Source organism: Patella vulgata, chromosome 2, assembly GCF_932274485.2.
Source record: "Patella vulgata chromosome 2, xgPatVulg1.2, whole genome shotgun sequence".
Lineage (NCBI taxonomy): Eukaryota > Metazoa > Mollusca > Gastropoda > Patellidae > Patella > Patella vulgata.
Window position 1 is genome coordinate 36,361,520 of NC_065880.2, and position 27,080 is coordinate 36,388,599.

Consider the following 27,080-nt stretch of genomic DNA (forward strand, 5'->3'; position numbering starts at 1 on the left):
AGTAGAGCTAGCACCGTTATTAATACCCCGTTCACACGCTTATATTTAAACTGGTTTAAAATCGCCGTGGATTTTTTTAACCAGTGTTGTGTTCACACCTACTATAAACCAAACCAGTTTAACTATTTTGTCCTCGTCGGTCAGTTGTTATAGTTAAATACGCATGGGCGAATACCAACTCCTGGCATACAGTATGGATAAAAGTCACCATTAATTTCCCCATTGACTTAATGTTAATTCTCTTTGACTGGTTCTAACTTTTCCCAAAATTTTCGTGGGGTTGAACGCTTTCTACCACTGACTCAACATGAAAATCTTGAGATACACAAACTGGAAGTAGCATACAAATAAACATGTACCTGTCCGCATCTACCTGTTATCCCTCGGATTGGGGGTTGGGCAATCACCAAAAAACAATAGGGGTCCTCCTTAGGGTATAATGAATAGGTATGCAAATTTTAAAAGGGATCTGTTAAGAATTTCAGCCTGTAGGCGAAACACAAGACACACAAACATTGGGAGTGGCTCTGTCCCAGGGTGTCGGGCATGCACCAAAAATAATAATGGTCAGCCTTAAGGTATAAGGAATAAGTACAAAAAGGTTTTCAAGACGATCGATTAAGAATTGTGGACTGTAAGTGACACACAGACACACAAAAAGAAAATAGGCGTGGCCCTGCCCTGGGGGTTTAGCATTCACCACAAACAATAGGGATGTTTCTTGGGATGGATAGAAGGAATAAGTATGCAAAGTTTCAAGGTGATACGTTAAGAAATGCGGTCTGTAGATGACAAACAAATAAATACAAGAAATGGGCGTGGCTCTGCCACTGGGGATCCCGCATGCACCAAAAACAATGGGGAAGAGTATAAGGAATTCATATGAAAATTTTTCAAGACGATCGATTAAGAATTGTGGCCTGTTGGCGTAACACAAACACACAAGAAGAAAATGGGCGTGGCTCTGCCCATGGGGGTCGGGCATGCACCCCAACCGATAGGGATGTCCCTTGGGGTACAAAGAATAAGTATGCAAAGTTTCAAGATGATACGTTAAGAAATGCGGCCTGTAGACGACAAACAATCAAATACAAGAAAAGGGCGTGGCTCTGCCACTGGGGATCCGGCATGCACCAAAAACAAAAAATAATAGAGGTCAGCCTTACGGTATAAGGAATAAGTACAAAAAAGTTTTCACGACGATCGATTAAGAATTGTGGACTGTAAGTGACACACAGGAACACAAAAAGAAAATGGGCGCGGCCCTGTCGCTGGGAGTTGGGCATTGTGGCCTGTAGCGACACAGACAGGGGCGACGGCAATATACGTCCACATTATGAATGTGGACGTATAAAAAAGGAAAACTGCTTCCTCATCTCCCCAATTCACCCCTCGATTATAATTGCCATTGTCACTGTCAATAACTTTGGCACTGTGTGATGCCGTGGGGGGGGGGGGCTGGCCAAATAGTTTGCGTGTGCGCGCTGCGTCATAAGGTCTATGTCATTGAATCAACTGGCGTGGTTTCGATTCCCAGGTTGTACATAACAAGGAGTAGGGTCGCCTGTCCAACCTCGTTGGTTTTCTCCGAGTCCTCCGGTTTCCTTCCACTGCTAAAGACCCCTTCGCGCAAGCGAATTATTCAAATAGAATTGAACCATATGTTAGTCCCGAAATGACCTAGTTTGTGCCAAGTGAACGTTAAACAATTCAACTTGATCGTCTGAAAAGGCTAAAATGATAGAGTGTAAGAAGCGAGGCCGCTGTTGAGCGATGCCTTAACAAATGACATCTAAACTATTTAAAGTGCAATAAACTAAACACAGATAATGACAAATTATACAATTCCTGGAGACCGTGTGATGACTAATACAGACGGACAGGTCTTCTGTCTTAATAATATCAATAAAAATATTTTTATTTCCCCAATAGGCACGACGCCACTGGTGTATACCTATAGATTTATCATAATTGTATTATAATATTATGTCCTATATGCAATTGATTTAATGCATGTCCAAAATACAAGTAAGAATGAAAATTTACCCTCTCACTCATTTTGTCCAATTGTTATAAAAATCCAAAAAGGTAAAACACAAATTCGGATAAGATGACAGCAGAGATTATGTAGGTGGAGTTAACGCCTGTCAATCAAACGATCGGCCATACTAAGAATCGGTGAAGATGGAATTCAATCCCATTCTAGTCAAAAATTACACTGGTGATAACTATGTTCAGAATAAAGTAATTTGACTGAGATTTTCAATATATTCTTCTTTCATCATCTATTTTTGAACTGTTATAGCAAGAATGGTTAACTCCTTATCTTTAATTCATTGTATTAATTTTCAAAACTTTATGTTATGGAAACATTGAAAATTGTTTGCTATTACTTGAACTTGTCAAGAAAATAGGGAAGTGATATAATGTGTTATTATAGCTATATTAGAGAAATCGGTTGGGCGAAAATAAGCGCGGTAAACGGATAAACTACTAGATTCATAATGACAATGAAATGCTCTCGAGGAGATTTTTTAAAAAGCCTGGAACTGAGTAGGAGAGAGGGGTTATGATTTATTTAAGATCCATAACATTTGTGAAGTACGGTCCATTGGGGTTTTGGGGCTATTCATAAATATTTGCTGAAGCTCCCCCGCATTCAGTTTCAACGGACTTGAGTTATGTACCCAACATATAATCTAATAAGATGGTCTATGCATACTTGCATATCATCATTTAAAATACTCCAATGATATTAATTTAATTTTCTGTTCTATTTATGGTTATAATACAATAAAGCAGCTTGCTTTGTTTTTTCATCAATTGGTATAACAACTATATTAAGTATTATTGTATTATCTCTATCAATCCAACATTTATTTATTCAACATTGTGAAAAATGTCACAGACATAATGGATACAGCGTTTCATATCATTGGTTATTAGGAATAATTCAGTATCTAAACTGATCTAATTTGGGGTTCTTTTTATACTTGGAATCAATCCATTTTAAAAATATAGGTCTTCCATACTAAAGATTATAGTCTAAATGAAGAAGAGCTTTGGTTAATAATGATAGGGTATTATAATACTTTACCTTGAGTTCATACTACAGATTGGCAATATTCCTAAAGTTTAAGGGTCGCCGGCCTAACCTCGTGGGATTCTCCGGGTTCGCCAGTTGCCTCCGGTTGCAAAAGACCCCTACGTATAAGCGAATTATTGTGTTGAGTAGACGTTAACCCTCATTCCTCTTCATTTCTCCTAAATTGGATTGTAGAGAACAGCAGTTACTGTTGTGGCTTCGAGTGTACGGAAACGTAAGGACAAGATAATTTCGGTAATAAAAATCAATCCTTAATATATCTCGTATATTTCCATGGTGCATTGTGTTCCTTGAAATTGTATTCTTTGCTATGTGGTAAAATTATCTGCATTGATAGAAAGCTTCAGGTGATTGATTGGCTCCAATATGCAATAGTTCTTCCGTGACAAAGAAGCGTTAAGCTGAGATTCTCTGTCAACTCATACATGTTGTGACCAGTCTTAACCTTTCCCAAATGTTATTTAGTGCATTAATATTAGCTATTTATGCGTCAAGATATTAGTAGTCTCGCCTGTGGAAACGTGTTTTATGTCGATAAATATATCTGAATACAGACACGAAGACAGCTAATTTTACATTGATGGAAATTACACAAAGTTTTGTATTGTTCTGGAATATAACATATGGCGCCAAACCCCAGGCCTAACATTATATGGGTATATAGATGTCGAATCTACTGTAGCAAAACCAAACACACTTATACGGAATTTCTTTCAACATAAATGAAATGAAATGGAATTTAACGTCCGACTGTTCTGCCCCGACTGAAGACGGGCATACGCCATACAGTGTGCTATAACGGTAATTTGCCCGTGCAGCGGCACTATGGCCTATTCTTATATCGAATTCCAACTGCCAAGGGATCTTTTCCGTGCACGCCAATGTATACACGGGTACTCGGTTTCTCGTTTCATCCGAATGACTATTAGCTGTCCTTGCCAGGCCCTCCGTCCTCGCTGGGTTGGATGGCCGAATGGTTAGCATGTGTGCGCTGTATCATAAGGCCTGTCATTGAGTCAACTGGCGTGGTTTCGAATCCCCGGTTGTACGTGACAAGGAGATTGGTCGCCTGTCTAACTTCGTGGGTTTTCTCTGGCTCCTCCGGTTTCCTCCCACTGCTAAAGAGCCCTACGAGCAAGCGAATTATTGAAATAAAATTAAACCATATGTTAGTCCCGAAATTACCTAGTTTGTGTCGAGTGGACGTTAAAGGCCATTTCTCTCTCTCTCCCTCCGTCCTCCACCATTGACAAGGAGAAAACACAGCGGAAAATCCCGACGAATTTTCTCGGCCAATGCAGGGATCGAACACGCGACCCCCAGGTTAGCGAGCCAACATCTCACCCACTTGGCCACAGTGGCTCCCTTTTTTCAACAGAATCATCGAAAACAAAATAGCATGCCAAATAAGTCAGATTAAATACTCTTGGTTTTAAACTAAATAAAAATGAAAACACAACACACGAACAAACACAATAAGACGACATTGTCTATATTCTGCACTGCAGCCTATTATCAGTTTGAAAATTGTCAATTACGCACATGTTACTTCCGGTCTGGCTTATTTAACGAAGTCATTGACATTTGAAGAGTTTGTTTCTCGCTACTTCTGACACTAAATTAACATTGCTGACCCACGAAACGACTTGTAACAAATCTCCCGAGCATTTATTCGTTACAAGAACCAATAGAACGCCCACTCCATTTTCAATTGAAAATCCCTTGCAAAAACTTGTTAGTAATTGACTAAAAAAAGCAAAAAAATAACAAAACAAAACTATACCAAATAAGGTACTATGATGAAGAAATTGCTTTATAGTAAACCTGCGTTTAGTCGTTAGATCTTGGGAAACATTAAAATTAGATATTCAAACCTTAGTCCAGGTCATATTTCGTGCGAATTGTACGGCAACATAATTTCTTAAAGGGACTATCCCGATTTGAACAGAGTCTCAAAAATAAAAGTCTGAGTACGTATGATATTTAAGCGCCAAAATATAGAGGAATGGTGTATTTACCCTGCCTCAAAGTTTTAGCTCAAAATATTAAGTCGTTTGGGCGTGAACGTCAAAACTGCTTATCCGGACACGTAACCCTTTTAAGATTTCGGGTCAATTTTTTTGTTGGGTGAGCTGATAAACGATTCCCATTCCTTCAGAGGTCTATACAATGAATGACCCATGTGCTGTACTTGGTAACGAAAGGTAAATTTGACCTACACATTATTTTTATAAAATTAAAGCCTGGTTTTATCAAGACACCGCATAATACAGCTTAGGACACCAGTCTCCATTTCCAGATGAAGACTGGCAGGTTTAAGTTGTTTGAAAATATATCACATATATTGAGTTAGTTGCTCGGCCCTAAGGTAAAGGATTCTAAGGGATTTTAACACAAAATTGAGCAGTTTTATTCTCCAAAATATTATCGGGATTGGCCCTTTAAATCTTTTAATACGAAAAAAAAGAATGCATTTGTAGAAGTCATAAAGAAACAGATTTAAACTTGAAAACGCCGAGTCCAGCTAATTAAGAAATATGACCCTCCGGTCATTCAAGAGCAAACTAATAAAAAAAACTAAAAAAAACCCAAGTTACATTCTCTTGATAATTAGTAAACTAAATGATTGAAAACAACACTAGTCATGTAATAAGTCATACTGATCCGCAGTGAATATTTGCTTGGCCGCGACAATCACTGATAAGGATGACATTGATGCGGCTTAATGAGCTAGAAATATTAACTTTTTTCCTGCGACAAATTAAATTCTAAAACATTTTTTGTATATATTGGAAAAATAAATAAAGGCGTTTGACGTATTTGTAGGTAAAAATTATTTCCGATTTAGTGTAAATGGGTATTAAAATTACTAAAATGCAGCATTCTCTCCGAAGCAGTTATGTCTTATGTAAACAATGCACGCGCCATTCAGCCAATGATTCACACCGCGTGCTGTGACAGCACGTGTTAAGGCAGTCATCTATGACAGAGATATTATACGAGACTCGTAATTCTCTGTGAAACAGATTGGTAATAAGTGTCAGGTTATCTATTCTCATTCTTATAATGACTAAAGTCTGACATTTTCTACGATGATTCTTGTAATATATTGACAATATACTACAATGCTATTAAAACGAAATTAATAATAACAGCAAAGGGGATGGGTAGGCTAGACGGAAAAGTATCATTTTCTGCATGCAGAACTCATTTGTTCATCTGTGGCCATCTTTGATTTGGGTAAAATGTAAAAGCATCGATTTAATAACATGTGATTTGTTTAACGAAGTGATAATATTTTAGATATATGGATAGCGGCAATGTTGAAATATAACTATGTTCCGCAATCGACACAACCGTTTGATTTCCAATTAATATGTAGATCCTGTCCTATCACTAATGGAAATAATACATCAGATGAATCCAATTCTACAACTTTTAAATTTATACGTGATACTGGTAGCTAATAATGGTTTGGGTTTTTTATTGGAATAATTATTTATTTCTTAAATTCAGAAATTGTAATGTTTAATTCCGACAAAATCAAGTAATTAATGTTTAAAAACAGTATCACATACCTAAGTGAGGAACTACTAAAGCAAGAAATCCAATACCAATAAAATTTAATCATTACTGAAATATTTTAAATGAGTATATCCTTAGTGTATGATTAAAAGAAGCACTCGTATTACAGAAAGTTAACGGATTAGATATAACTCTTAAATATTGTGGGAATTCAAGACAAATTTATTTTTACGACATCCTTAATCTGTGCACTTTTAGTCTCTTGTTAAGGTTAGTTTGTTTTATATTCTTTGTCTTTCTAGTATATTGCACCCCTTTATAAGGAATAGCAAAGGAAATAATCTACGATCACATGTGTAGCGTTTGTTTTAAATTGCTTATTTTTGTATTCATTCATGACAAACTCATATTCTTATCTGATTAAAATGACAGAAAATATAAAAAAAACTTACCGGTAACGTATAGTTGTCGAATATCAACATGTATCTCATTAGCATCTCTGGTGGTATTAATTACAATATATATAAAACAATACAATTACAAACACAGCATTGGATGAAAAGGCCACAATCTGAAACGAACAATTTGTCTTTTCTTAAGTTGACGGATCGCCCCCGTTTACCACAATCAACCATTCAGATCACACGATTTACTCTCGTCTGTATCTACAGAATCTGTAATTGGTCAGGCTGATATTGACTTTTACCTTGAAGACTTCATGTATCGACTTCTGAAGGCAACAAACAGCATTGATGCCTTTCAATAAATACAGTCACTAAAAACACACTTAAGATTAAGTCTTTAAGTTAAAAATTGTAATGCCAGTTCTGAACGTCGGTGGTGTGCCTAACTCTTCACCTTTCGTCTTTATCGACTCATGTGACAAGACACACTATTCCGCACACAATATATATAACAAGAGACTATTGTTTTACAATAAGGCGATTAGCAGCTGGTTATGTCATCTTGGGGGCTAAGTAAGTACACGAACTACGTCCGGGAATTTATTAAAATATTTTTATGATAAATGGCCAATATATATAACCAAATCCAATTGAAAAAAATACATTTACGTTTTGTCCTAGGACGATTTTTAAATAAAGGACAATATCAGATTGTTATTCTTATTTAATCTGCTTTTGATAGTTGACATTTATGATTTGTAATATTTAATAGTTTTTCATAGAATCCGTCCAAATAAAACGCGGACATTCCAACTCATTATTATATAAAGCCGTTAACAACACATTTTTATGGAGGTTATAGTAAACACCAATTCCAGACATATATGAGCGTAGCAAGGTCTCCATAACCAGAATGGTGTCCAAAACTACACATTAGGACGTCTTCTTGAATTCAGAGAACATAGAAACTGTTTTTCATCAGATCAGTTGTAAATACTAGCATATTCTTTTGACAAAGATCTGTTATCGAAGACACACATTTAATGGTCTTATAGTGTAAGATTTGCCATATCTCTTTCGGCCTTTAAATCTGAGTTTAAATAGTAAGTGCTGGAGGACAGTAACAAACTATACAGATATACAACAACCGTATATCAACCCGTTTGTCGGTTGCGAGAGTTCATTGCGATCTACAGTCCCGAGTCTATGACGATACAGGCTTCTCTCAAAATGAAAAAAGAAAACTAAAGGAGAGAAAATGCTACAATGGATACAAGCAATATTCAATAGGCAGGATGCGATTGATCTTGGATGTCTGCTGAATGACGTCAGACGCAATATCAATTCTACCCAATTTTACTATTTATACAGTCAGTGTACTAGTCTATTACCGAAGTTTATTTGAGAATTAAATAATAATATAAGAACCATCCAACAATACAAGTGTTACCTATGTGAACACTCTAATGAATATTATACCAACATTTCGTCCCGGTTTACTTTACGATTGTTTGCATCATGCGAATAAACGGAACGAAAATATGACAAAAATGAAATGAAATGAAGTGGGTTTAAGGTCCTACTGTTCTGTTCCGACTGGGCTAATGAAGACGGGCATAAGCCATACAGTGTTGTATGAGGGAAACTTGGCCCGGACGGCAGAACTACGGCCTACTCTTATCCAAGGGATCTTTTACAAGCAAGCCAATGTGTGCACGGGGCCATGATTTTTTGTCCCATCCGAACGATTATATTATTACGCTGTCCCTTGTCAGGCCTTCTGTCCTGCATCACCACGCTGGAAACCCTAATGAATCCTAACAAGACATCATTTTAATTAGATTAATTAGATTTAGTGAACTCAAGTGATTGAACCGAGTTAATAGTAAGTGAACAAACAATTACACAAGACAAATCTACAGACAGGACACAATATACAGACACCGCAAACAAACACGCACATATCATCTCAAGTGAATGCATCCGCGAGCTAGTCGTAAGCGTCCACTTCGCTGTACAGTCCCGGGCCTGTAACGATACAGACTTGCTCTAAATGAAGAACAAACCAACAATAAGGGAAGCAAAACATGAAAAAGGGGAATATTTCCCAACCGTCGTATCATACTATAGTGTGAGTCATGACCGGCTACATTAAATCTAAATGCAGTTACATTGAAGGACAAACCCCTTCTAAGTAACCATTTTCGTGAAATATAGTAAAAAGCCAAGTAAAATTAAATGACTTATGTAGTATAAAAAAATAGGGATCATAATTATAAGCGTGTGAAGAATCCAAGAATATTAATTACAAAGTTAGGGCATAAATCCTTATTTCTATAAAAACAGCAATCTGATTAAAACACAGATCCTATTTCGCTTCGTTTTTTATAGCTCAAAATTTCGTTTTACTTATCTTCACTGCACTAGGATTTGGAAGAGTTCTTACCGTGATGTGCATTGATTAGTGGGTATCCCACTAGAAACATCAACGCTGATTTGTTAATCAAATGTCTGACGTCATATTGGATTCGTTTCAAAAATAGCAACTCTCTACTCCATGTCATTTACTATGTCCGTACTTCTGAATTTATGACTAATATATAGATTTATATAGACCGATGAGGACCGATTTTAAAAGAAAAAAAACATACTAAATACTACCCGTGCAGTATTTAAAATAAAGAATTCGTTTTAAATAAATTTTGGTTTGTTTTATTTAAAGACTGAAATTTTGACTGTGCATGTCTATGCCTATATATTGACCATAGGTAAAGGACATTTAAGTTGTATCTGGGTCAATTTCCAATAGAACACGGGACAAATTCTGCCAAGAAATTGTATGCGCGCACGCTCTTAATTTAATATTCCTGGCAAGTTCACATTCAAACAAAAATGTCCAACCGAGAAAATACAAAATTGGGTGTACAGCAATTATGAAGACAATATCGTTATATGATTGGAGTAACAAACCGCAAACTACAAACCGATTCCCAACCACTGTGCCTGTTTAAACGTGATCGCAACACCTTGGACAAAAATCTGGGTTTACCGGAGACTCCAAAAGAAATGTGCTATGAGGGAAATTTTGCCTTGGCTGTGGCGTTTCCTATTACTCTTCATTGAATTCAAACTGCCAATGATTCTTTTACGTGCACGTCAACATGTACAGGGGATCTCTCATTTTCGTTCAATCCAAAACGATTAACTGCATTTGTAAACGATGATTTTCTCCCCGGTTTGGCTTGTATAAAAACTTATAGATGCAAGCAACAAACTAAAACTAAAAGTTGATGATTCGTATTGCATGACACCAGGAAGATTTGTTATAATATAATCCAAAATGGCTGATTCGCTGAAATCATCACTTTTGAGGTCTGAGTCTAATCTCCTTCATGAGCTGAGAGGAGGTCGTAGCAAATAATTGATTTTGTTTTTTGAAAATATGATTAGTTACATTATATTTGACATTTGATTTAAAATGTTTTTCTTTCTTGCCAATGAATATCGAATAACTGTAGAAAAAGATGTGTCATCCTTTGGTTGGCCTATAGGTATTTGACAGGTTGCAGTGTGTGGGCTTATCTTCTCTTGAGATACAAGAGTGTTTCCAATCATCTTTGACTGAAAACACATACAGTGAGAAACCCCTATTAAATTACAGGATGTAGAGCGAAGTACTTGTATTGACCAAGTATAGACTGGAACCATATATGAATAATGAAGTCATTAATATATCTCCATATAATTTATAGTGATATTTAGAGACGTTGCAGTATTCATAGAGTCGGGAAAGGTCACTCACAAAGCAACTTAGAATGAAACATTTGCTTAAAGATGCGTTATGTAAGAGCTAAATCAGCCTAATAGATCTTTAGTTTGGCCTCATATGTTATATAAATCATTAATTATACATATATTCTTATGCCAAGCCCATAATCAACTCTCTAGACAATCGGGTGGTTTTGATTTGCAACGGATTTAAACACGATTGCTTGTCAATAATTCAATTAATAAATGGATAATCCAGACTACCTCTACTTTAAACGATCATAACTCCGCTCAACATATTCTCTTTTTATTATCTATGTTTTAACTATTATAGCGAGAACTGCCAACACTTTATCGAAATCTTGCATAATGCATCTTTAACTGTATAAATAATGTTATCGGAATGGCAACTTAAAGATCGAAATCCTCGTAATCACCTGTACCACTATAAGTCTTGGTTGAATTATGATAGCATACCACAGATTTCATACATATCAATGTATATAAATTATTTGAATTTAGGTGGTAAGACAAAGCTCAATATATATTGTGCAATATTTAGTTTGAGCCCAACTGCCACAATGGACGGCCAACTTCGTTGGCTCTTGCGCTTTCCTTATTGATGGTTTTGGCAAAAAATATCTGTCTAGAACAGCTCCGTCAATATATTGACATCAATACTTTTAGGCCGTCAATATCCCCCATATACGATCAAAAACACGTCAAATAACGTCAATACTATTGATAAAAATGTTTGTGCGTGCATTAAACATGCATTATGCAAGAGCTAAATCTGTCTATTGCAGGTCTTTCTTTAGGCCTGAAATGTTATCTAAATTATTAATTAGACAATCTTCTACTACTCAACGACAGTGACAATGAACCAACTTTGTTGGGAAACAAAGTTATAAGAAAGGGACCCATATAGACTTGACAATGGTCTCAACGAAACTGTTCCCCCGTTGTAATTGGGGAATTGGGGACGAGACACTAGGCAGTGACCATCAAGCTTTCCATACCGCAATAGCTTGCAACGCAAACACAAAAAGTACAAAATGTCAAGCTAGGCGGAAAATGGAACAGGTAGACTGGGATCTATACTTTATGGACCTAAATCAAAAGATAAAAAACAGTGGGGGGGAGGTGGTCATTGCATGGATCCCTTCCCATGTCAATATTTTTGGCAACGAACAAGCCCTAGCTAAGGAGGGATTGTCACTAATTTAACTGGGCAATTTAGAATATCGCAATCAGGAATTTGCAAGCATAGCAAAAGATAAGATCGAAATTGCATGGAATTCCCGTCTACAACAAGAAAACACCTATCGCTGTCAATCAAAGAATGCAAGCTCATCACGAAAATAACAAAGGAGGGACAAAACACTTTGTCTCAATACTCTCCTTCCCCCACCCCCAGATAATAGATATTGGACCTCTTAGCTTATCTATATAAACGCATATAAAGATATGCACAAAGAAGCAAGGTGGAATGTACCCCCCGCCCCTCCTTAGAGAGAAGCGTAAACCATCTGGCAACTAAACTAATCAATCAAAAAACACACAGTAGGACGGAGCGCAAAATTGTCCCCAAGAGGGAAACGTATCCCACCCTGCATAAAACTAACATAACAACTCAAGCAGGGTGGAACCCCAGAGAGGGTAATATATTCTTAAATTACGATTCATTGTACATCCATGTAACTATTTTAACGTTTTTGTTATATTTGCATATAACCTTAAACTAAAGATTGTTCTCACAATATATATATGGTCAATAGTTACTTATTGACTATTAAGTCGGGGAACGTATTTTTTAATAAAATGGTTTTCCATTAATTTCCTTATCGTGGTGTCATCGACTTTTATTTTATAAAAAGGGAAAATTTGGAATTTTAATTGTAGGTGTTGAGCACATTTAAAGATATGTCTATTTACAAATAAGGGCCAACGCCCAGGCCCCAGCCCCCCCCCCCCCCAAAAAAAATCTCAGTTTTGCGCCTCGAGCATGGTCGGACCGAGGACTCCAACGGCCGGTGACCTAGTGACTGGGCCCCTCCGATGCTCCGAGGTCCCTCCATCGGAAGTCCCTGGGGCCCCCAAAATCCATGGTGTGTCGCGATCGACATCCGAGAATTCGGTGTAATCCGGTGATGCCGCGTCATATTTTCGACTGGTATCCGCGTTTCTTTTTTGTTTATTTACCGGGAAATAACTCGAATTGTGGCATAGCTCGAACCAAATTTCCGGTACAATCCTTATCGAAGGCTAACTCGAACTCTAAATAATAGATCTTGCAGGCGAGTGTGCCTTGGCAACTTTCCCGGAAACTTGAAGATTTGAAAAATGAACGCTTTTTGTGGCTTTATCTAAGGGTGTAACACATGGTCTTTTATTGTCGTGAGATCTTCTATCGGACCGAACATTGTCTAACTCGAATTATCATATAACTCGAACAAATTACCCGTCCACATTATTTCGAGTAGCGCGAATTTTGCCTCAGATTGACGTACGATTGTATATAAGCTGTAGTTGTTGTTGTTGTTGATATTTGTTGTGGGTATAAGCTGAATTTGATGAGATGCACATCATGATCACACAAAATATTCAGATTTCTTGATTAAATCTCGTATTAGCATTTGGTACTTACAGTGTTAGACGTTCGGCAAAAATCGAGTCCGGCTCGGTCGTAACGTTACGGCCTCCATTCATCAAATCATCGTAGGGGATATAATAGTATTCCGAATCAAGTGACTCCGTTATTTATCACTGGCGGATTTAACGGGCTAAACGGGCTCCAGCCCCCTCCTCCAGAAATGCCATCATTTCATAGCACTCGCATGGATTGGTCCACTGAAATAACGCCAGAATGCGCTAATTTTGTGGCAGAATTGTATTTTTTTTCTGGGGGAGGTACTTCTAAATGGTTCCGACACAAGTGCCTGAAATGCCAGGAAATCCCGTTTCCGGCCTCAAATTTCTGCGGGACTTCATGCCTTCGGCGCTTGCGGTGATCAGGGGCCTCCACATGTTCCAGGCCCCAGGGCCCCCACCATGGTTAATCCGGCGTTGATAAGGGCCCATTTTCAATATTAATCCAGTCGATGTTTGCGTACTCTATCCCGTAGATGCGTGGACGTCTCCCCTATGTTAGTCGTTCGGATGGGACGAAAAACCGAGGTCCCGTGTACACATTGGCGTGCACGTAAAAGATCCCTTGGCAGTTGGAATTCGATATAAGAGTAGGCCGTAGTGCCGCTGTCCGGGCAAAATTTCCCTCATAGCACACTGTATGGCGTATGCCCGTCTTCATTAGCCCAGGTTAGGAGCAGAACAGTAGGACGTTAAACCCCATTTCATTTCATTTCATTTCTCCCCTATGTAAAAATTTGGACACCCATTGCAAGTTAAGACATATGAGATTTTTTTGTGTCACAATTCATATTGTCGTTGACATTAAATGTAAACTTAGAAAAATTTTATTTACTATTTGGCGTAATATGGTCGCAACATTTACATCGATGATCCGGGCATTTAGATACATAAAAGCCGGTCCTTGTGATAGATGAATTGAATTTTGCTTTGGTTAGGAGGCGTTTGAGATTAGGTTGCTGTCTTTGTTATTTAATGAATTGAACATTATCAAATTTCGTTCTGAGGTTGTCGTTTGATGCCAGGATTGCCCTGCTCTCGTACATTGTTTTAATATATATATAAACACAATTTCTCCCAAAAAAACAACCATCGATTAACAGAAAAAAAAGTGTTAAAAAATGGACAGTGTACAAAACTTTAAAAAATTCCGGAAAAAAAAATTAACAGGAAAATTTTAATTGTTTTTTCCTGTAATTTACAGAAATTCCTTCAATTAAGATAAATTCTATTTTCAAATACAGCAAAAAAAAATCCTGGTAATTTTTGTTTCCTGAGCATTAAAGTGAAAATAATTTCATTGAATTTTTGTGTGAAATAGCTTTATTTAACGTCCGATTCAGCCGAAGTGATATCGCAGACAATCTTTAGACGCAACCTCTTTCTGCTAATATAAGAATACGGAATATCCTAATCGAGAAACGAGCGCAAGGTATCACAAACCAGATAATACAACCTACACGCACGGAGCGTTAAAACATATTTTTATACATTAATGAAAATACTTACAATCTGATTAACGTATGATGAATAACAATACACTTTATAGATCTTATAAATAATGGAAATTAGATATACATAACAGGTCTATACCAAACTTTACAAAATATGATTCTTCATATTATAGTTAATAAATTGAAATGAATACTATAACATGATAACTATTAGTAATCATTATATATGCATACGATTACTTATCGTTGCATTTGCCAACAGAAATAAAACGTAAATTCCTGGTCAATCCACCGTTTATCCCGTAAAATAACAAAATTAAGTCCATTTTAGAATGGAATAAAACATTTTATCCCTAAATTTCACGGAAATTACTGGTCATTCCAACGTTTATTCAATAAAATAACAGAATTAAAAGTCCATTATAGAAAGGAATAAAACATTTTATCCCTAAATTTGACGAAAATTTCCTGTTTAAGACGGAATATTCCATAGGAATACATAAAACACGTAATTTGATGAATTAATTCGCACTTTTAGCACAATTTCGCCAAAAAAAGCCATCGATTAACAGAAAAAAAGTGTTAAACTACGGAATTCTCGGCCACATAAAAAATTGATATGTTTTACAGTGTACCCAGTTCAGCAGAATAGTTGTTGTCCGAAAAGTAATATTATTATGGTATTGGTAAATATTTTTTTTTAATTAATCAGTCGAGGGGGTGGGGGGGTGTTATTTTATAAGCCAAACACGCGCTCGATTACATTTTTAACACTTGGTCAGCCAAAGAATTCCGAATGCGCTGGCCACTTATATCAAGGTGATGTCAGTTCCTGAGGGCTAAATCTATTTGTTAAGGCAGACTCAATTTTTGTCGTTGAGATGTAGGTTAAGATGTACTTTTTCCAAAAAGGCGAGGGGAAATAATAATAATAATAATCCGAACAAAAACATACTACGTAGTATAAAAACTAATAATAATCCGAACAAAACCAATAGTTTTTATGCTAAGTAGTAGTATAAAAACGACCTTCCTCGAAACAGATTTGATAGTTTGAATACAACCCAATCATACATTTCTACATTAATTGCCCGAAATGGCCTCTCTCTCTGTGGTTCTCTAACTAATGACCAAGAGGCACGAGGAACTCCCTCGTTTATTACCGGTAGCGAACTTCCTGGTCCGTGACTCTTTTGAAAAATAAAAGTAAGATTAGATTTTAAAAACGGGTCAAATGTTCTTAACGACACCTGTATATCTTCAAATAAAGAGACAATCGTTTTACTTTAAAACAGCGCTACAGAAATTTTTTTAATGGTATTCAATGAAAACGCCATGAAGACAAAAGACGTGTCATATAAATTTGATGGCAAAAAATTAGATACTCAAATGTCTTATTTTCAGTGTAGAAATCAAAAACACATATTTTGGTAAACGTTTAAATTAAACATAACCAATTTTAAAGGTGCTGTGCCATAATCTATCAAATTAATCTTTTTTTTTAAAGTTGCACAGAACCTTTGTTTCTAAACTGATTTTGATAAAACTTTTAGAATATGCACCAACTGACTCAATTTATCGTTTGTCATTGGCATTTTAATTGATTTCAAAGTCTTACACATTTTGTTTTCTGAAAAAAAACCTTCACTTTTATGACGTGACTTACATAAAATCTAGGTCAAATATCAAAATTCTAAACGCGAATTGTGAATGACGATATGACGATATTGAAAAATGGATAAAAATTGTAGCACGAGTAGGATTTTAAAGATCAACTTACATTTTCAAAATGGTGGCACTTCCGGTAAATTTTAACTTTATGAAATTACTCTAAAAAGTTAATAGACGACTCGTATTGACAAATATTTTGAAATAAGGCAAAATTAAAGAAGTTGAAAAGCTGACTGCATCTTCAAAGGGTAGACAATTGGGAAATTTTTGTTGACATTTTTGGCTTAATCCACCCATTTGTAATGTATTCTGAAAGTTTCAAAATTTTCACTCTGTTCACATTTGAGCTTAAAATTGGGCCATACGCATGCGTCGTAGAGGCCACAATGCCCCTTAATAAAATTTGAGAAATACGAACAGCTACAAATTGATGAAACCCGCATTCAGATTGGTTGAAAAACAAAAACAAAAAAGTTTCCTTTGATGTTTGATATTGGTCTATTTTCTGTCATCATTTTTAAAATTTTAGTTATTCATTCACGATTCCAACTAAATACCTTTCCGGTAGTATAGAGTTTAATTCTGTAGAATATGTACTTTTTCCAAAAACGCGATGGAAAAGGAATCCGAACAAAAACAATAGTTTTTATACCACATAGTAGAATAAAAACTAGCAATCATACACTTCTACATTAATTTCAACATCTAGCAGATTAATATGTTTTGTTGTCCTGTTTTTGTTTTAAAAAGAATCTTAAAATATGGGATTATTGAAATCAGTCAAAAAGTCCTTATCTTATATAGGAAAAACATTTCAGCAAGAAAAATTCCCAATTGTAAAACTTTCAGAATAAGCGCCAAATGGCTTAGTTAATTGTTTACCATCAAAATTTTACCCGATTTCAAGTTTTGACTTTTTGTTAAACAAGCGGTTGCCTTGCAAAATACGCCCTCATTTTTCAAGAGATGGACAAAGAATAAGCTTAAAAAAAGAAAATATTTTTTTTACAATCAGGTTCTTTAGCTTAATAATTGCCCCTTTTCCCAATTTCCAACAAACAACACAACTAATTAATTTATTTTCAATGTGTATATTGTTATAATTAATTTACATAATATACAATTTTACCGGTTTTCACAAAAATTCAATACATTAAAGTTACAGTTCATTTCAGCGCATCTAATACACTGTCCCTTTAATTCGACCCACCCTCTTGGCTAGCATTCAGATTAATTCCCTATAAGAATTCCACCATCCAAATCGCGTAGTTTTTTTTAAAACCCGAACGCAAATCCTCGAAAATTCACCAAAACATGTCTCAGATCCACATAATTTCCAGGATTCACCTAGACTCACCAGTTGTATTAAAATTCACCAAAATTGAAATATACTTCACCAAGACTATATAGGAGTATGTTTCACAATGTTCACCAAGATTAAACTACTATAATTCACAAGATTACCCTGGATTGAAATATAGGTCACCTAGACATTATCAGTTCAATGTTATTTCATCAAGGAAAGGATTCGCCACATTTAAATACATCTTATTTATTCACCAGGTTCTATTAATTGGCGTTACTGTAGATATTGAAAAACAGTCATGTCTTGTCCTTCAAAATCTCTCTGATTTACGTAGAGAAAACAGCCAAATACATTGGCAAAAATTAAACTTTATTAACCAAAACCTGTACAACCATTAATAAATATTTTTTTAAAGAAGAAAAAAATATTCTCTTTAGCCATGCACAAATTAATTCGGTACCCTAAATCACCGAAATAAACCATGTCACAATTATACATACCAAATGCACATACCAATTGTGACATTACCCCCCCCCCCACACACACACACACACACACACACCCACACACACACACCCTATCACACGCCCAGACTCACACACTAAGGGTAAATTTAAGTGAAGCGCAGTCTGATTAAAACACAGATCCTATTTCGTTTCGTTTTTTATAGTTTAAAATTTCGTTTTACTTGTCCTTACTACAATAGGATCTGGAGGGGTTGTTATATTATCGGCGTTTTGGTTGAAGGGAGGGATAAGCCAATGAAACAGTCTGTTACGGCGACTTCTTGGTGTGTCGTGCACAGAATTGTGGGTAAGCCACTAGAAACGCCAACGCTGAATGATTAATCAATGTCTGACGTCACAGGGTCAAAAGCCGCTCAATGTAGGCCATTGAAAGTATCAAAGTATATAGGTATTCAACACCATATAGGTGTTCTTCAAATCTTTTAATACCCCATGCTAAGGCTAAACATTCCTTTTCAATAATAGCGGTAAAAGTTTCTTACTGGCATAGGTCAATTAAAACTTGCCATCCTCAAATTCCTGTAAAAGAATAGCCCCTAAACTTGTTCCACTAACATCAGTTGTTAATATAAATGTTTTAGTAAAATCTGGCAAACGCAGCACTGGTGAATTTGACAAAACCTGTTTTAGAGAAAAGCATTATTTTGAGTAAGTCCCCATTCCAGTTTATTTGGTTTGGCCTTTCTAGTTAAATCTGTAAGTGGGACTGCTACCGCTGAAAAGTTAGGTATAAATTGTCGATAAGTCCCCATTCCAGTTTATTTGGTTTGCCCTTTCTAGTTAAATCTGTAAGTGGGACTGCTACCGCTGAAAAGTTAGGTATAAATTGTCGATAATATCCCACTAACCCTAAAAAAGATTGTAATTGTGTTTTCGTTTTAGGAAGTTCAGCCTGTTTGATGCTTTCAATTTTATTCTCCATTGGACGAATAACTCTCTGACTTACAAAATGTCCTAAATAATTTAATTTTGAAAAACCGATTGAACATTTTCAGGGACGTGCAGTTAAATTAGCAGCCCGTAATCGTTCAAATAAAGATCGAAGTATCTGTAGATGATCTGAAAAAACCAAAATATCATCCAAATAGTTAGCAGTTCCATTCAAGTGATACAAGAGTTTCCTCATAATTTTACTAAATGTCGCGGGTGCCGTAACAGAGCCAAAGGGCACATTTCCAAACTGCATCAAACCTAAAGAGGTTACAAAGGATGTCCTTGATCTAGAACTCTCTTCTGGGGGTATCCGCCAGTAGCTCTTTGTTAAATCTATTTTTGAAAGGTAGTTACTTTTTGCTATCCTAGCAAAGACATGACCATGTCTCGTCATAGGCTCAGCATCGAATTCTGTTATACGATTAAGTGCTCTAAAATCAATGCAAAATCTGTTAGAATCATAGGAGAACTAAGGAGATGTCGAAGGCTCAATAATACCCAAATGTAACATAGTCTCAACTTCTTTAATTTCTTTAATTACAACATCTTTCATATGTAAGGAGTTGGATATGGTTTTAGTTTTACTGGTTTATTTGAAATTAAATTAATCTTATGTTCACCCAAGTTTGCACAACCTGGAACATCTGTTAATATGTCTGAAAACTCCTGGAATAAATCAATTAAATTAGTTATTTCATTATAAACAATGTCTATAAAGGTTTCCTTTTGGCTCAAGTTTGGTAAATCTATCACCTCCTTCTCTGTATTGTCTTCGACCAGATCATCATAATCCTCTATAACTGCTGAACAAAATACATTTCCATAAAAACTTCATCTCTTTATCATCATTGTCTCTTGGAATATACTTTTTAAACAAATTTATATGAAAAGTTTTTAACTGAATTTTAATACTGATTTTGAAATCCATTTCTCGAAATTTATCCACAAAATTATAAGGACCTTTCCATTGCATGAGTACTTTATTGGCATCTGTAAGCAATAATATGAGAACCTTATCACCTATGCTAATATTCCTTACCTTGCTCTCTTTATCATAATATTTCTTATATAGATCTGTACTTTTAATCAAACTTTCTCTTGCTAACTTACATGTACTTTCTAACCGTTCTTTCAGATCTAATACATACTGATATGTATTTTTAACTTCCGATTCCGCAACATTACCTGCCCATAATTCACGTAATATAGCCATTGGTCCACGTACTGTTCTTCCATACAATAGTTCAAATGGACTAAATCCTAGACTTTACTGACTAGATTCCCTATATGCAAACAAAAATGTTGGTAAATATCTGTCCCAGTCTTTTGGTTTTTCCTGCACAGACTTTTTTCAACATACCTTTTAAAGTACCGTTAAACCTTTCACAGAGTCCATTACAAATTGGATAATGAGTCGTTACTAACTGATTTATACATAATAGTTCACTTACCTTTATCATTAGACCGTCACTTAAAATTTCTCTCGGAAAGCCGATGAGAGAAAAAATGTCAATCAATGCTTCCGCTACATGCTCAGTTTCTATAGTCTTTAAAGCGACAGCTTTTGGATACAGAGTAGCGAAATCTACTAATGTAAGAATATTTACATCCCATTTCTACTCGTTGCCACTGGTAACCTTTGATAAAACTGTCCTATTTAATCGCAATACATGCTTAAAAGTATCAGTGTATCAGTAATGTTCAGAAAGAGTACTGTTCATTTCTGATACACGGATACTTTTAAACCGATTTAGATACCTATCAAGCAATCAGTAGCGGACGTTTAATCCGATCCAGATCGCTAATGAAGACGATGGCTCTAACCAAAGTACATGAAACAACTAGTCAAAATCATAGTAACAAAACAAAATGGGGGGAACTACATGGCAGTTCAAAAACATATACAATGACATTAAATTAACATAAAAACATATTACAAAAATCAATTATTATACATATCAATTGGCATCTAATTTATAATTTGGTTTGATTTATATTAATATGCAAAATATAAATATTAGAATATTGAATAATTATTTTCATTAATTGTGATGATAGAAGGCGCAGTTCTCTTGCTGGACACTTCACAGGCATTGATAATAAGCAGGATGAAAAAAAACGCCTAGAAAGTCATAAACTTTATTACAAATAAATTTCAACGGAAGAACCATCCGCCGATGCATACTTTCACCAGGAATGACCCACGTTTCGCTTTACCTTTACACTACATTTAATAATATCGCAGTCCTCTACGCCATAGATAAGATGTTTTGACGGTGTGGTCTAAACAAACACGTGATTGTTTTACACTCAGAGTATCATAGCAAGACGCACGTGTAAATACTACTCAGGTCGTCTCTCCACAGCGAAATCATTCTACCATGAAATGTAACGTGAGGCTCAGAAAGGGATAAATAATGAAAGAGCAGAAAGTATTTGTCACTTTTCGGTTGAAACGACTCGATGATAAATACTATTTTTCACATGTTGGTTCACAATACTCGATAGAAATGTGATGTAAGTAACTTATTAGCACCTTTCCTCGGTGTATCGGTGAATATCAGGACAGTTTTGGTCGAGGGGCCAGCCGAGGCGAATCATTAGTGGCATACTACCTAAAGGAAATTTTGTTACTTTACCTTTTGGACAAGTGCGTTGACAAATATCACGAGATTTACAAAACCTTGAAACATACCCATGAACATCTGGCCAAAAGAAATTACATAATACTCTATCCGTAGTTTTACGAATCCCCAAATTAGCACCAAATATAGACTCGTGAGCTATTTTAAGAACCAGACCCCTGTAACACTTAGGTACGACAAGTTGTTTGAAAGTTTCCTCATGTTCAACATCTGAAGACATAAAAAATAACCTGTAGATTAAACCCGTGAATAGTATAAACCAAGATATTCTACAACCACGTTCAAATTTTTCACCATTAGTCACTTTACCTCTTACACATTTCAACGTTTCATCTTTACTTTGTTCATTCTTAATTACATCAACATTTACTTCCCCTAACGCCGACGGCACTGTAAGAGATTTAAACATTTTATTTTTAGATATTACCTGGACTCTAGTTTCTACAGTCTGTGCTAATGGTTCAGAAACACTTTCCCAATTTTGATCTGGGTTGAAAGGCTGTCTTCCATCAGGTATATTACCTATAATAAGAGCATAAACTGAGTTAGACATACAAAGAACATCAATGTTACCTGTATAATAAGGAGATTTTACATGAACCGTTGCAACCGGTAAATTCCTGACAGCTCCATCGATTAAGACACATCGTTGAGTTCCTCCTGTAAATTGAGACTTATTAACTAAACTCGTTACAGCCCGTATCCCGTAATACACTGATCTTTTTATCATTAACATATCCTTCAGCAATCGGCATATTTGAATTATCCCTAGAAGAAGAAACATTTTCCTTACAAGATACACTTAAAACGGGTAAAATATGCCCACATTTTAGTTCAACAATGTTTTCTAATGTTTTGCATAAAGTCTTGGCTTCTGTATTTTCTGCGTGGTTTGATTCCACTGGAGCATCTGAAAGATATGAATCGGCTTGGCAAACATTAGCAAATGTATGTTGTTGGTGTCAATACGTGTATATGAAGGCGCAGACGCATCTAATCGTGCTATCGTTTTCCTTGATTATCTATTACCTGGAAACCTGTTAGAAGTGTATGAAGGGTTATATTTAAAGTCTTGATTCTGATAATTAGAACTAGCAACTTTAGCATCTTGAAAAGTGTTCAAATCGGGACAAAATTTCATTTCATAATCTGGTGATCTGCAGATATAACATGGTCTGATGAACCTTTGTGTCGTTTCCCTGGCAGACGTGAATATACACTCAAAGCCTTACCTTTTAAAAGTGAACTTAAATTTACGGCCCATATTGTAATTGTATCTATTTATGACTACTATTTTTTCTTACCCAAGACAAACGAATTTAGTCATTAAAGCTGTAATATGTGGGTAAGTTGTCACAAAACAGTTTCATCCCACTGTAATACCCCCGTCAGACCGGGGTAGCGTCCTTACTGCGCTGTTACGACGACGGAAAATAGTCTCAGTGCGCCCAAAGAGCGCCATAAGCGTTGTAAAAGCATGGTGGAAACGCCAGATATCGTGCTGTGGCCTCCAGGGGCGCCAATGATCGCCGAGCCACGGCGTTTGTGTTGAACATGTTCAAAACAAACGCCAAGGTCTGCGATCTGACCTGGTAATCTGTGAGAACGAAGCTTTTTTTCAATTTGTAATTTTGAGAGAGAGAGAGAGAAATGTGGTTTAACGCGTAGGGGTCTTTAGCAGTGAGAGGAAACCGGAGGACCCGGAGAAAACCCACGAGGTTTGACAGGCGACCCTACTCCTTGTCACGTACAACCGGGGATTCGAAACCACGCCAGTCGACTCAATGACAGACTGTATGCAACCCCCCCCCCCCTATTCGAAAAGAATACAACCATGCGGTTTAGCATCTCATCAACACTTAGGTCAGTTTGAGAATCAAATGGTGGTGTAATTTCTCGTCAACACGGTACTTCTAGACCCACTTCAGGATTCGAACCCGGTATATTCTAATCGAAACTCCAGTGCCCTGACAGCTCGATTACCAGTTTAAGTGTTAAACTTCGGTGAATTGAATCAAAAATGTCACCGTAAATTAGAAGCCTTAAGTTGTTTGGAAAGGTGAACTACGTTACGTCCCCTTGATTAAACTAGAAAAGGTTTCTGAAATCTTATACTGTATATCAAACTAGTGGTCTGGGTATTAATATGTGTCTGAAGAGACAAAACTAATACGTCAAACGTTTAACTTCTAGCCGAGATAAGGATATGTTTCCGCTGATGACAAGCTCCTTCAGAAGAGTCCACGGAGTAAAAGGAACTTTAAGGTATCTTCACCCACCTTAAGCATACCATCTATCATAACATGTCACACAATAAAATATAACCGCACATGTACGTAACCAGACAATTACATATCATTAATAGACAAACAGATTGATATGAATAAACGCTTGGATGTACGTCTAAATGAAAATGTGGGCGTATAAAAAAATGTTGATTGTGTAATGGAGTCCGAGGTTATGCTGGGGAAAGAAAGACTCGAAGAAAGAACCCCGAGATTACAAATTTAAATAATGTTCATTAAAACCCATCATATTGCATGGAACTGCGCAGCTTCTTTTTAAAATTTAAAGGAATTAAAGAGACAACTAACTTTGAAAATTGCATTAGATATTCACTTATTTTATGTATTTAAACAATAAAATAACGTATTGTCGATTGTTTCTATCTTTCATAGAATTAAAACAAAAAGTTGACTTTCATTGGAATGAAACAAATTTAATTGGCTTCATTTCATACAAACTGGGTCATTTTAAATGGACGGTAATCCCAAGCAAAAGCCTCTGGTTCTTAAAGGAGGCAAGTCTATAACTCAATATCATCCACAGTCATCGACATTGCAAACAACACTTATTGGTAAATTTAAATCAACATGAATGTTATTGTGTTACCGTGAAAAGCTGGGCCGCTGATGTCCAATATTTAAGACAAAATGAAAGTTTTAAATTGACACACGAATCGCGTTCCAGAATGATTTTGAGCGCCATTTGTAATGAAGCTACTCGATGAACGAGGCTAAACATACTCCACCGGGGAAAATACTACCGGTGTAGACTGGAATAACCAGACGCCAAAGACTGCCATTCAATTTGGACTCTTCGCGTATTTCGCCTTACATAACTGTTTCTAGGTACCAAAGAATAGAGATTTGGCCCCTTTTATTCCCCACTCCAGCAAGTGATTCTTACATATTTTATCTTTTATTCGAATTTAAATATGCGTTTTTCAAAAAATTTTAACGAACATTAAACAAATTGTGTAGGCTAGGCGTATGTGAAATGTAGTTCAAATTATGAAAGTGTTAATTTTAATGTAGGCCTACATAAAATATATTAATTTGTATGACGAAATTGTGATTTAAAGATACAAATATCAAGATTGTTATAAAAGTGTCAAGTGAAGAACACAGAACTAAGCATTGCGGATTAAAAACCAATGACTTATTAACCGGGATTACCACTTTGACGTCTCTTATCGCCCTTTTTATTGTGTTTTTTTTTTATTACATTTTAACTCTTGACGTCATTTGACAACCTACCGCCTTTTACTACACGTCATTCAGTCAGCAGACGGCTGTCCTCTAGACGGTTTACACTTTCCCCGTTTGCTTCTTTCAAAGAATCTTTGTATTCAGTATTGTTTGCTTTTTTCCTCTGTATTTGTTGTGAATGGAACGTATGCCCTAACTTTATAGTTAATATACCACAGTTCTTTCGAACACTTAAAATGTTTCTCACTATAGCATAGACCATTTAGACTATCTTGCTTTACAGGCTACATTTCACCAATATGGTTTAAATCGTCACCATATCTTTGCTGGAAATCTCTGTAAACCTTAAACATCTTTTTTGCCCTTTTTCATAAAATAATTTGCCTAGAATCTTTGTAAACACATTTTTTTCATACTTTGGGATATTTTCCAGTCAGTTAGTCCACCGTTTTCAATTGATTAAACTATGTTGTTATTGTGCATCATTTTCCAACTTATGATTTGGATTGTACCAAACCACCAATTTCGATAAATTATTAATATTTATTGATCCCTCATACTTTTTATTCAAATTACACCGTCCACTTTGAATCCGATCAAAATGTCTTTACACTCCGAACAGCATTCAGTGTAGGCCTTCGTAGGTTAGGCCTACCTCAGTATTCATGGCTTCATGGCTATGACCTTTTTCACATGGCTGTTAATTGTGTATTAGATTTGAGTAAAAAAGCATTATTTGCGTAACTATTTGGTTCTTTGTTTTTATACAGAACCCATTTTATAAAAGGCGAGAATTTATTTATCATGCTACTTCACTGATATATTGTTTAGCTTTATGGAACATCTTGTTAAGAGATTTTGTCAACAACCCAACTGTTCCGGAACGGAGAGAGAGAGAGAGAGAGGGGTTTAACGTCCACTCGGCACAAAGTAGGTCATTTCGGGACTAACATATGTTTCAATTTTAGGCCTATTTGAATAATTCGCTTGCGCGTAGGGGTCTTTAGCAGTGGGGGAAACCGGAGGACCCACGAGGTTGGACAGGCGACCGGGGAATCGAAACCACGCCAGTTGACTCAATGACAGACCTTATGATACAGCGCGCACACGCTAACAATTCGGCCACCCACCCCTGTTTCTGAACGGAAAGTTGTGCAACGCTGAATATCGATATGGGTTTCTCTGAGGACCATTATGCTTCACACCTAAACTGAAAAGAAGGATTTCAGCAAAGGTGTGTGTGTGTGTGGGGGGGGCGGTTCATTCGGAAAGTCACAATGTTTCACACCAAATTTCAATAGAATCCGTAAAAACACTGTAGCCTCTACCGCGTTCACAAACCAATTGTTAACGGACGGACGGTTAATGATAACGATAATATTACTATATAATACAGATTGTCCCGTTATCATTTTAAACATTACAAACGGGTCTACAAGCATTTAAAAGAAAGCCAATAGATTTATGTCGCACGTAATCTGCATGTAAGTAGCCAGACTAAAAATCGACAACAAATCATCGTAACTACAGCTCGTGTCAAGCACTTTATATTTATCACAATTTACTGATGTCAGGAAATGAAAATTCTGTTAGACGTAAAC

At 36.2% G+C, this 27,080-nt stretch overlaps 1 protein-coding gene across 1 annotated transcript in view; it reads right to left on the reverse strand.

Moving 5' to 3' along the window:
* Positions 1 to 7,405, reverse strand: part of LOC126810994 (insulin-like growth factor I, adult form) — a 66,283-nt gene extending 58,878 nt beyond the window's left edge. The window contains exon 1 of the mRNA XM_056098796.1: positions 7,084 to 7,405. Coding sequence (XP_055954771.1) covers positions 7,084 to 7,128 — 45 coding nt within the window. The 5' untranslated portion in view covers positions 7,129 to 7,405. The remainder of the gene's footprint in view (positions 1 to 7,083) is intronic.
* Between the last annotated feature and the right edge of the window lie 19,675 nt (positions 7,406 to 27,080).